Genomic DNA, 13,205 nt, shown 5'->3' with positions numbered 1-13,205 from the left:
CACAAGGATGCTGTCTCTGGTCAATTCAACAGATCTGTGTACAATAACACATCCCTTACACCAGAGTAGGGAACTGTTGGCCCTTTAGATTTTGTTGGGCTACAGCTCCCATCATGCCTGGCCATTGGCCATGCTTCCTGGGGCTGATGGGAGTTTTAGTTTGGCAACACCTAAAGGGCCAAATATTCCCCACACCTGCCTTACGCGTTCATTTTCCTAATAGAATGGATTCCCTTTGATCCTCATCATGCATAAGAATGAAGCCGTCTGAGAATTCAGGAGCTGGTGATGTAGGCCTGGGTGTGTGAACATGAGGAGAGAGAAATGAAACTATTTGATCAGGTGTCACAGCAACAACAACAAAAGGATGCAGGCGTTTAATCTTAATCTTATTTATTTATGCAAACATTTAAATCCCGCCCTTCGGCTGTGAAAGCACCACTTGGGGCTGCTTGCAACATTTAAAATTGCAGTTTGAACCACAATGTGAAACAATGAACCGGGTGTAAAGACACCCTAGCCACCTGGCGTAAAGGACTCAGGGCAGGTGTGAGGTGGCCAAGTGCCTTACTTTACAGTCCTCTGTTTTGAAAGGCTTTCATAGGACAGGACTGGTTTTGAAATAATCCTCTGCTTAAGGAAGAAGAAGAAGAAACCCTAAGAAGGGAGAGCAGGAAGGGCCTTGGAGTTGCCTGTCAATAGTTTGCACCTGAGAAACAAACGGCGCAAGCACACAGGTCACTCGGTCACAGTTTTCTCAACCACGGTGAGATGCCTTGCATTTCCATCTAAATTGTAGTAATTCTGTCTACGTTTGCATCACTACATTTACATAAGGATATGGAAATAATAATAATAAGCGCATATGTGCCTTCATTTCTGGTGATGTATTTCCTCTTCTCTGGTGATGCATATGTTGCTACCTGAGCCGCGGTTGCCCTGCAGATATGAGCATGTCAAGTCCTCCTAGCTTTGGTCCTCTCTATCCGGCCCTCGGTACTCTTCCCAGGTCACAGAATGTGTAAGTGGCCACCCTAGGCAAGCATCAAGACCGGTGGGCCCTGCTACGGCCTTGGAGCCCTGACAGTTGCCCCAGAGTGCTCTGTGCTGAAGTAAAGCCGGTCGACTGAGCCAAATTCAGTTCACCGGGTTTGCATGGTGGCCTGCCAAGCGCTTGACAAATCTGTGGGTTTTGCATTCCCAGATGGGTAGCGCAGCAGTAGCCTTATCAAGCATTCCTATCAACTGTGCGTGTTTTACATCCTCATGCTTGAGCTCTTCAGGAATCAATGGGGCTTGAGGAATTCACAGCTGACACCCCCCTGATTTCAATGGGACTCAATCCTACTTATTCCATTCAGCGCTATTGGCCTGGTTCACATGCAACTCTTAGCCATGGTTTACTAAACCATGGTTCATTTAATCAGCTGAACACAGCCTAGCAACTTAATCATGGTTCACAAACAGACCAGGTCAATAATCCTTGATTTGTTGTTGGGTTTGTGTTAATCATGGAAATGGGGCCATTTGGAAGACAAGCTGCCATGTGTTACATGCAAATGCAGCCATTATAGGGAAGAGAAGCTGCAACCCCCCCTTTTTTAGTAATGTTGTTGAGCTTTTCCATCATTGGGATCCTGGACATGACCAGGAAAATCCAGACGTATGGCAACCCTAGATTAACACTCATTATAGCCTAGAGGGACCCAGGTGGTGCTGTGGTTAAACCACTGAGCCTAGGGCTTGCTGATCAGAAGGTCGACTGTTCGAATCACTGTGACGGGGTGAGCTCCTGTTGCTTGGTCCCAGCTCCTGCCAACCTAGCAGTTCGAAAGCACGTCAAAATGCAAGTAGATAAATAGGAACCGCTACAGCGGGAAGGTAAACGGCATTTCCATGTGCTGCTCTGGTTTGCCAGAAGCGGCTTTGTCATGCTGGCCACATGACCTGGAAGTTATACGCCGGCTCCCTTGGCCAATAATGCGAGATGAGCGCGCAACCCCAGAGTCGGTCACAACTGGACCTAATGGTCAGGGGTCCCTTTACCTTTACCTTTTATTATAGCCTAGAATGTGTCTTGCCAGATCAGGAAAACACACTGTACTGTCACATCAAAGTGCGTGTTCAAGAGACTGGGCTTTTAGTGTTGCAGCACCAGCTGTGGCACCATTCCTCGGCCATTGGTCTGAGTCCCACCCTCCAGAGCAGGAGAAAACAAGCTTACTCCAACTTCTGTTATGTTATTACAGTGATAGGGAACCTCTGGCCTGCGAACCTAGTTGGGCCCCACCAGTGCTCCCCATTTGGCCATTTGGCCAAGCCCTGCATACCTGCCATACATGTGATGTACACAACAATGCTAGATGTGGAGAAGCTAAAGACACATTTGGGCTGAAAGGAGTTGGAGGCACTGCCAGTCAGCTGATCTGCAGCACTGTTCAAACCCTTGTCCATGGAGCTTTGCAAGCATCAAGAAACAGCTACGATAGGGGTGGGGAACTCTTTTCTCCCCAAGGGCCACATTCCCTTCTAGGCAACTTTCTGAGGGCCACGTGCAAGTGGTGGGCAGGACTAGAGGCAAAAGCAGGCGGAGCAATGAATGCAAATTTTGCCCTTATACAGCAGGCTAGCTTCTACACTCTCACCTCCCTCTCCACCCTCCATCCAGGCAAGCAAGAGGCATGATGAGCTTTCAAGGACACATTTGAGCCAAGCAGAAAGCTTGGGGTGCGAATTAGAGCCAGCGAGGGATGTTGCCTGGTGGTGGGGAGTTCCGAGGGCCAAAGAGAAAGGCCTGGAGACACTGAAAATGTGCAGCTACCAGGCCAAATGTATGGCAACAAGGAGCAGAGGGAATCTGCCAGGCAAGGGCTGTTCTTCTTGGCAAGTTTCAACAGGTGGTTAAATGAATGGAGCTGCAAAATAATTGGCCAGTGATGAGCTGCGACACCATTCCTCACCTGCAGCTCTTCATGCGGAGGGACCTTTCCTGTTTGGTGCGGGTTAGGAAACCTGACTATGAAGAGCATTGTCCGACGGGGATAAGCACCCTATTAAGTATCCGTGCCCCTCAGTAATACCCTAGTGTGCATTAGCTGGGTTAATTATAATGCCTGCAACACAGCAAGCAACGCCTCTGCTCTGCTGGTGGGTGTTCAATTCCAGTGCTGCCTCTGCGTCAACAAGGCGATAATTATGCCAACCCGGCAACAACTGCTCGCTCAGCAAATCCACACTTCCTGTGCTGGAACATCCTCTCATTCTTACTTAAGCACCTTTGAAAGATGGAAGCCAGGTGCTGTGCCAAAGCTATCATTAAGATTCCACCTTGGCTTGGAATCCCTTTGCTCTGAGGTTTCTGAGACTCAGGCAGCTGGATCGCGTCCTCAAATTTAGCTGGTTTAAATGCCTCCTGGTTTATGTTCATGCTTCCAAACCTGCTCCCTCCTCTCACTTGATTGAGTGCAAACGTTACGAGATGTATCCTTTCTCCCCTGATATACGTATAGAGGCGAGAAGCAGCTTCCGAAGAAAAACACACACACCATGCAATCTGCACCAGGCAACTTTTCCCCCCAGTTACGTTCTGTGCCACTAGGACAGGTGACTAGGTCAATTTTGGTTACTCACAGTTTCTCACATTCCTAGTCTTAAGTTCGATTCTCCTCATTGCCATATCCGTTTGCATTTTTTTAAAAAGTTCTCAGGGAAATCCATCAGCCTTTTGATACTTTTCTCTCCTAATATGCACATCTTAATGCAATTTTGCCCAGTGTATGCATTTTTGCAAAGGTTTTTTTCCCCCGTAACACAATTCTTGTGCACATAACTTGGCTTGCAAAATTCAGAGAACTGCAAATTTCAGAGGATGGCTGTGTTTGGGTTCACGTATTGTTTTGGAAAGTGTGAATTAAGTATGTTCGCCTATAAGTGCAAATGGAATAAAATTCCCTCCTGTCCCTGTATGCCATTTAAGGTAGCCACTCTTCTTTTTGTCTAACCTTGACTCCTGTGTTTCCAACAACAGCTTGACAGGTGTCTGTATGGCAGATGGTGCTTTCCCCTTGTAAGTCATTCAAAAAGTCATGTCCTAAATTTCTTCAGCGTAGTGCTGCTGTGAAAGGCACAATAAGAAGGCAACTAAAACAACATGACAACCCTAAAGGTAAAGGGACCCCTGACCGTTAGGTCCAGTCACGGACGACTCTGGGATTGCGGCGCTCATCTTGCTCTATTGGCTGAGGGAGCTTCCAGGTCATGTGGCCAGCATGACAAAGCCGCTTCTGGCGAACCAGAACAGCGCACGGAAATGCCCTTTACCTTCCCGCTGCAGCAGTACCTATTTATCTACTTGCACTTTGATGTGCTTTCGAACTGCTAGGTTGGCAGGAGCTGGGACCGAGCAACGGGAGCTCACCCCGTCACGGGGATTCGAACCGCTGACCTTCTGATCAGCAAGTCCTAGGCTCAGTGGTTTAGACCACAGCACCACCCCCGTCCCTTTTTCAAAAGCTGGTTTTCAAAACAATGTTCCTGGGAACTTTGATGTTTCTTTGCCAGAGATTCCACAATGAAGTCAGTGATGACAGACAAGCTTCTGCCATAGCTGTCAACTTTCAGATTTGAAAATAAGGGATCAGCAGCCTCACCTGTCCCGGGGACAGTCTATGGTATATCTAACAATCCAGGATAGCAGCTGGAAATGGCGCTGGAATAAGGGAATTTCCAGCAAAAAAGGGGGAGGTTGACAGCTATGGCTTCTGCAACATTAACAATCTTTCCTTCACAGTAGGGCAAAGGTGGAGAAGTGTGGTTTTTTTCCAACCTGGGCTAGATTCCCTCAAGGGTAATGGGTCAGGGGCTGCATATTGGCAGTGGATGAGATCAGAGCCAGCAATAGGTGGCACTACTGCTACTCACCACCCTGGGCTCCTCCGGAAGAGCTGTTCATTGAATATTCATCCTGATTTGCTTGCACAAAGCTTACACACAGCTTAGATTATTTCATGCCTTTATTCAGCATTTCTTTGTGGGGGAGATTATACAAGAATGGGCATTCATCCTGATTTGTTTTCAGGATGATTATACATCTTCATCATTCATTCAACCCACATCTTTTGGTGCGATTTCTGTGTCCTGTTTCCAACTGAGAACAGTCTGTTGTTTTTAAATTTTGATTTGTTACACAATAGACACAGAGAACGTGTGTCTTTAGTTATGCACTTTAACTGCATAACTAAATTTACAAGATGTGCTTAATTCATAGAATCATAGAGTTGGGAGGGACCCCAAGGGTCATCTAGTCCAACCCCATGCAATGCAGGAATCTCAGCTAAAGCATCCATGACAGACGACCAACCAACCTCTGTTTAAAAACCTCCAAGGGAGGAGAGTCAACCACCTCACATGGGAGTCAGTTCCACTGCTGAATATCTCTTACTGTGGTAGAAAGTCCCCCCCCCCAATGTTTAGTCGGAATCTCCTTTCTTGTAACTTGAAGCCATTGGTTCAAGCCCTACCTGCCAAAGCTGGAGAAAACAAGCATGCTCCATCTTCCTTGTGACAGCCCTTCAGATATTTGAAGATGGCCATCATATCTCCTCTCTGTTTCTTTTCCAGGCTAAACATCCCCAATTCCCTTAACTTATCCTCATAAGGCTTGGTTTCCAGACCCTTTATCATCTTGGCTGCCCTCTTCTGCACATCTTCCATAGTCTCATAGTCCCTTGCTATCTGTTGAAGGCTGTGTCAGGCAAAATCATTTGTACCCACATGAATCAAAAGAAAGGGCTTGTGGTCAGTGGGCTTTATAAGACTTGGCAACTTCTCTTTTTAAAATAAATAAACAAACAAATAAATAAGTTTTTTATTGATTTTCCGATATCGTTCCAATAGCAGCTCATTATAACAATATCAATTTTACCCAATGTCAAATTATACAATTTAAACAAACTGGCCTCCCCGCATGCTACCTTGGATGACTTCATTCTTCAACATTTTTTCTGCGTTCCAAAATCTTAATAATTTCCATCACATGCCATTTCGATACAATAATCTCTTATATAACAGCTACAATCTTGTGATTCCATTCGTGTTGGTATATTAGGTAATTTATAAAGCTTCCAAGTGAGGAATTCCTCAGAGATGTTAAGCCAAAGCCATTGTCTCTCGCAGCCAATTAATGTAGTTGCAGACCTTGACAAAGACGCTGGGGGTTTCTACCTCAGAGCATTTTTCAAAGCCCCAGGATGTGATGCCTTGCAGTGTGTTATCACAGACGAGGGGTGAGCCAAGGTCTCCCTGCGGGGACAATGAAGAAATGCTGTTACGGAGTAAAAGAATCCATCAATTCAAGGATATAAAGCCTTGGGCCTGCAGGGACTAAAGGATCACCTCACCTCTCATTTCAGGGGTGGAGGCCAGATCTTAATCTCATCACCCATGATCCTGGGAAATCCTGGGAACTGTTGTTTGTTAAGATTGCTGGAAACGGTTGGTTTTTGAGGGGGAAACGTCAGTTTCCAGGATTCTTTGGCGGAAGCCATGTGTTTTAAAAGTAAGGTAAATGTAAAGGGACCCCTGACCATCAGGTCCAGTCGTGACCGACTCTGGAGTTGCAGCACTCATCTCATGTTATTGGCTGAGGGAGCCGGTGTACAGCTTCCGGGTCATGTGGCCAGCATGACTAAGCCGCTTCTGGTGAACCAGAGCAGCACACGGAAACGCTGTTTACCTTCCCGCCGGAGTGGTACCTATTTATCTACTTGCACTTTGACGTGCTTTCGAACTGCTAGGTGGGCAGGAGCTGGGACCGAGCAATGGGAGCTCACCCCGTTGTGGGGATTCGAACCGCCGACCTTCTGATTGGCAAGCCCTAGGCTCTGTGGTTTAACCCACAGCGCCACCCGCGTTTACACAAAGTATTTTTGTGTAAACAGCCCTAGGCTCCATGCTTCCTGTTGTCAGCCATGTGCAAGTAAGTATCAAAGACTCTAGGAATAAATCAGGAGGCACAAACATTAGGGTGGCAGTGGCTGGGAGAGGGTGGTAGGAATGGCCTTGCTCACCTGGCAGGAATCAGATCCACCCATCTTCACAGTGGCACATAGCATGTGCCCCAAGTGGATAGCGGGGTAGGCAGCCAAACATTCCTGGTCAGTCAGGGTGGTGATATTTCCGCAGTAGAGGATGTCTGGTGGGTACTCTAATGGGCCTGAGCAGGGGTAAGTGAGAGAGGAATGGATGAAGCAGGTATTTCACATGCTGCAAGAAAATCTCACACTCTAATTATTTCCTGGATTCCCCACCCCCGCCAACACACTTTTGCCTTTTCTCATGGGGCTGATTCACACAGAGATTGTGGCGGGTTCCTAGGTGTAAGAAAGCATAGTTTCCCACTCCAAACCCATGCTAGTCGCATGCAGTGCTGTTTCCATTCCACTGCAATGCAGCTTCCAACAAAAAACAAAAAAAACCACAATGTTATTCATCTCAGCAGAATTTCGTCTGCAGCAGAATTTCACAGAATAAACTACACAGGCGTGAATCCAACTAATTTTCACTCAGAGCAGACCCCTTGAAATCAATGGTCCTTAATCATATCCCTTAAATTCAGTAGGTCTCCTCTGAGCAGGACTAGCATTGGAGACAATCCATAATTCATCATGTATTTATCACGGTATTCCACACCATTCATTTCAATTCAAAGGAAACACAATGCAAGTGTGAGGGGGGAGTAATCCATTGTGTGTCATTTGTGGACTGAAAACAACCACAGCAGCAAATACCGAGTGTATTTGCCGGATTGAGTTTTGGCCTGAATGTGGAATGACTCAGCAATCATTGGCCATTTCTGCTCCCATTTCCATTTCCATTTGAATTCTCTGACATCTGTAGACCTCAAGCTAAATGCCTTCAGTCACTGTCACTACTGCCCATTCTCATGACCTTCTGCTCCGGGATCAATGTCAGACTCGTGCGCCCTCTTTCTCAGTCTGCTGGGGAATGTTAGGATGTTAATCCTTACAGAAAACCTAACCTATAACTGCTGCTTAATGGATGCTTAATGGATTTTGATGAGGTAGAAGTTGAGGAACTTAGAGAAGTGAGGAACAGGGAATTATAAGAAATTATACAGTTTAAACCAGGCTTCCTCAAACTCAGCTCTCCAGATGTTTTGACAATTCCCATAATCCCAGACCACTGGTCCTGCTAGCTAGGGATCATGGGATTTGTAGTCCCAAAACATCTGGAGGGCCGAGTTTGAGGAAGCCTGGCTTAAACAATGGGAAGTTGCTATAGGATCTATACGAAATATTTCTTTGGACCTGAAAGTGAGATTGATGTGGCAAGAATTAATATTTTGAGTATAAGAGGGCACTGTTTAACATAGGAGGTGTAAAGCTGGGAATGTCTATTTGATGCATATGGAGTGGGTTTGTACATTGATATATATTCCTTTTGGTCTGAAGTTGTTAGTCACATCGATTTAGTATTGGCAAAATCCTTGATATTTGCAGGTGTTCATGTACTTTCAAACTGTATCCCTGTAGTATGGGGGTTAATAGTAGTACAACAAGCGGGGTTTCCGTGAGCCCTTATGGTGACAAATATACTTATATTTGAAACCTGGAAGGATACATAGGTAAAGGTAAAGGGACCCCTGACCATTAGGTCCAGTCGTGACCGACTCTGTGGTTACGGTCCTCATCTCGCGTTATTGGCCGAGGGAGCTGGCATACAGCTTCCAGGTCATGTGGCCAGCATGACAAAGCTGCTTCTGGTGAACCAGAGCAGCACATGGAAACAATGTTTACCTTCCCGCTGGAGCGGTACCTATTTATCTACTTGCACTTTTGACGTGCTTTCAAACTGCTAGGTTGGCAGGAGCAGGGACCGAGCAACGGGAGCTCGCCCCGTCATGGGGATTCGAACCGCCGACCTTCTGATCGGCAAGCCCATGGCTCTGTGTTTTAACCCACAGCGCCACCTGCATTCCACTGTCTTTTGCTCAACGGTCTGAGCACCATCACTGTCCTGGCTGCATGTGACCATATTGCATACAGGCATCAGCAGTGCTGTTTTTCTAGAAAAGGAGATGCCGGAACTCACCATGAATGCCTCCCTCTTTCTCTCAGAATCACAATGGCACCTACCTGAGAGGTGCCAAAACTGAGTTTTGACAAGTTCCCCCTGAAAAAAAAGCCCTGGGCATCAGTGTTGTGTGGCTACCTATCCGGACATCTGGAGGGCTTATATTAAATTATATGTTTAATTTAAGATACATATACTGATGGTCACTGTGTCCACAATGTGAACTGATCATGGTCTATGGTTATTATTATTATTATTATTATTATTATTATTATTATTAATCTCTCTTTCTTCTTTAATTTTATTTGACTTTTTCTCTTTTTCCTTTGCTTGTTAAGTTTTCAAATAAAAAAGGAATAAGAAGGGTGTTGATTCTGCCGCATAGTGCACCAGGAAGATAAGAAATTGCAGTGATAGAGGCTTCTCCCACTTCATCAGCAATGGGGATTCAACCTCACCCTAATTTTACTGCACATCCCCCCCCTAATAAGCACATTTTGTATGCAATTTTGCCAAATGTACACATTTTTACACAACAAACTGTCATTATGCAATGCATTTTTGTGTGCTATTTTCCCTAATATCTGCATTTTCAAGCAGACTTTCTGCTAATATACACATTTCTGCACCCATTACTTGGCTGTATTGCAAAATTCAGAGAATTGCGAATTTTGAAAGACTGCCGCGTTTCGGTTTGTGTACTGTTTCAGAAAATCTGAATCAGATAGGTCCGCCTTTAAAAGCAAATTGAGTCAGAGTTCTCCCCCATCCCTGTTCACATCTTAGGTTCCTTCCGACTCCCCACCCCAACCCCCACTACCTTTCTGCAGAATGGGGGTGCCCCATCCAGCGACGACACAGTAGCTGCCAGGATCAACACAGTTGCTGGGCAAGGCAAGTGGCCGGACGCTGTCGGTCAACCTGATGGGGGTCAGGAGTTTGACCAACATGATGTCGTTATCCTTGCTGAAGCTGTTGTAAAAGGGGTGCCGGATACCCTTGATTCCGATCTTCAGCTGCTCTGTCCCTTCAAAGCTCAGCAGGCTGTTTTCTCCGAGAGTCACATAGAAGAAACTGTGGGCACAAGGAGCAGATGTAAAGGACAAAGAGGCAGGTATGTGGCCCTCCAGGTCTCTCTCTCTCTGGCCCTTGGGAGTCTCCCTAGACCATACCCTCTCTCCAGTCACGCCCATCTTCCCAGGCCACAATATATTGGGCAGTTTCGGCCAAGATCTCACCAGAAATCCCCGAGATCTCTCCTGAAATCAGTGTTGATTTCGGCTGTTTTCTCCACTGCTGGGGGAAGTGATGGGGCACCCACGAGGGTGCCACCTCAGGGGCTTCCACTGCCAGAGGTGGCAGCCTCACCCCACCCGAATGACTGTGCTGCTCCTGGGTCTCACCCACCACTGACATGTGGCCCTCGGATGATTGCCCAGAAAGGAATGTGGCCCTCAGGCTGAAAAGTACTCCCCATCCTCGTTTTAGAGCACAAGGCTGCCCTCGCTACATTTGGTTTAGCTATATCCATTCCTTTCCCCAGGGTCAAAGTCTGCCTCTAAACATGCCACGAATTTGTCTGATCCCCTTTTAAGGTCATCTAAGTGGCCACTCTGGATTTTGCCTTTGGCAGCCTTCTCCAAGCTGGTGCCCTCCATATGTTGTTGGGCTACAACTTCCAACAACCCCAGATAGGGATGTCGGAGGATTCTGACGAAAACGGTAATGGGAGGGGAAATTGCCAATATTCATTTTTGCTGTTGCTTTAAGCCCACAAGCAATTATTTGATTGTTTACACACACCCCACTTCCCATTTGCATTGCACCTCATTGGCACTGAAATGAATGGGGCCGGAATAATACAATGGCAATGCGATTTATGTAATAAATTGCACAAGTTACGTAGTTTTGCCACCGTGGACAGCAAGCTGAATAACAGACAAACTGCCTTAAACAGAAAAAGGACTAATACAGGGAAGAATGAACAATTATGCCTTTTTACACCCATAGCCCTGATCAGCATGGCCAATGGTCAGGGGATGGTGGGAGTTGTAGGCCAGGGACATCTGGAGAGCACAACTTTGGGGGAAAGCTGACATGGGAAGAACGTGGCTCTTTGCCATTGGAAAATTGTGTAAGAGCTAAGTTGAGCCAGAGGACAGTGAGCCGGAATCTCCCAAGTTGTTTGTGATTAATGACAAGTCAAGGCAAACGACTTCTTGGCATGCCAATAAATTTTTTCCCCAAAGGGCTTCATGGCACTTCAAAGGGCATTTTGAAGCAGGGTGGCCAAATTTGCTCCCCATCCTGCTCCTGCACACCTTTAAACAGCAGCCTGAGATAAAGGCATTGAGCAGGAGAAGCTCTTTCTAGCATAGTGATGCACAAGGGGAGGGCCAGAGCTCAATGGAAGAGCATTGGCTTCGCATGCAGATGGTCCCAGGTTCAATCCACAGCATCTCCAGGTAGGGATGGGAGAAATTTGCTGCTGAAACCCTGGAGAGCTGCTGCCAGTCAGTGTAGACAGTAATGAACTAGGTGGGCCAATAGTGTGACTCCTTACTGGGCACCCCAAGATTGACTCAATGCTTGGGGTATTCAGGGGGAAACAAGGTTCTATCAAGAGCAGCCACCAATGCAAACCCACTGAAGACTGGCAAGCACCTCACCTCTGAATGGCACAAATGGGGATCCCCAAGAGTGTCATTTACTCTTCAGGGTGAGCTGTTCTCAAAAAAGCTCAACAACGTTGGCTGGATAAAAAGCCCTGGGTGTAACCTCTGTAGACTTGGTTGCATTCCAGCTACACAAAAGTCAATAGATGCATTCCTTTCTCCATCCTGCATCCAGACAAGCAAGAAGCAACATCACAGTTCAAGGACACATTCCAGCCAGGCAAAGGCATGCAAGGAGGGTGTGGAGCAGGGCTGGTGAGAGGTGTGTTCTTGGCAGAGGGGCTGTGGCCTAGGGAGATGCCCAAGAGCAGGGCAGAGAGGTCTGAAGAGCTGCATTTGGCCCCCATGACTGAGCCCTCCCCCCTCAATACCTACCCTTCCCTCTCTCATCTAGAGCAGTTCTGAATCTCTGAATAGCAGAATTTCTCGGGCTCTCCTTAATTCTCGAGACCAGGTTCAATACCTGCCATGGTCCCCTTCTTTACTGACGGCCCCATCTGCACTATACGTTTGAAGTTCAGTGATACTGCTTGAAACAGCCATTGCTTCCCCCCCCAAAGAATCTTGGGAAGCCTCATTCCTTGAGGGTGCTGTGAGCTGGTAGGAGGCCCCTATTCCCCCCAAGAGAGCTGCAATTCTCAGAGTGGGTGAACAGTTCCCCAGTTTCTTTGGAGGGAGCTATAACCAGGGCTGTCCAGCCCATGATGCTTGGTAGCAGGCTTGGGACAGCTGAGAAGGATGGCAGATCTGGGCCCACCAGGAGCATGGTGCTCACTGCCTCCTGTGCGTGTCACCTGCTGCCACTGACTCCTCCTCCTTCACCAGTAGTGACAATGACTCATCCATCCCTGCCTCTTCTTCCACCACTGCCCTCCCCCCAACTGGCCTCCTTTTCAGCCTTCTTTTTTCTCCCTTGCCACCTTCAGCATACAGGGGCTTCCTTGGGCCACCTCAGGTGGCAGAGTGGAGGAGTCATTGTCATTAGTGGCAGTGGCAGGGGAGCATGGTGGCGGTGGTGGTGGAGGAGGCTGTTTTCTGTTTTGCTTCAGGCAGCAAAATGTCCTGGTTCAGCCCTGATGACGGTGCAAAGAGGTAAGATGCAGCTTTGACTGTATAGCGCAGACAGAGCCATAGTTCCACAATAACAGGCCTCCAGGTTGTCCTTTGCAATGAATGCAGCCCCTGCCTCCCAGTCACACATACCGATTTGTGAAGCACTGAGCAGCGGTGACCAGCCACTGGCTGTTGATCAGAGTCCCTGTGCAGTGGAACTTCCAGCCATCAAACAGTGCTGCTGTCCAGGGCTGGGAGTTTTTGTTGCAGTGGAAACCCCTGAGCATGCCGGGTCCGTTCTGTGCAGTCACTATTTTAAAAAAATGGACAGGGATGTCACAGCAAAGGGCTTGGAACAGAGGAAAGCTAACAATGTTCTCTTAG

General features: G+C 47.3%; 1 protein-coding gene across 1 annotated transcript; it reads right to left on the bottom strand.

Annotated features, from left to right (window-relative positions):
- Window positions 1-6,147: 6,147 nt before the first annotated feature.
- Window positions 6,148-13,108, bottom strand: LOC118086749 (kallikrein-11-like). The gene is made up of 4 exons (XM_035118741.1): window positions 12,972-13,108; window positions 9,914-10,167; window positions 7,068-7,213; window positions 6,148-6,300 (listed from the first exon to the last, which is right to left on the bottom strand). The coding sequence occupies exons 1-4, from the start codon at window positions 13,106-13,108 to the stop codon at window positions 6,148-6,150; spliced, it is 690 nt and encodes a 229-aa protein (XP_034974632.1).
- Window positions 13,109-13,205: the final 97 nt, after the last annotated feature.

Source organism: Zootoca vivipara, chromosome 6 (genome assembly GCF_963506605.1).
Source record: "Zootoca vivipara chromosome 6, rZooViv1.1, whole genome shotgun sequence".
In the NCBI taxonomy this organism is placed as follows: domain Eukaryota; kingdom Metazoa; phylum Chordata; class Lepidosauria; order Squamata; family Lacertidae; genus Zootoca; species Zootoca vivipara.
The sequence above is the reverse complement of the archived record's forward strand: the minus strand, read 5'-3'. Positions and strand labels throughout refer to the sequence as shown.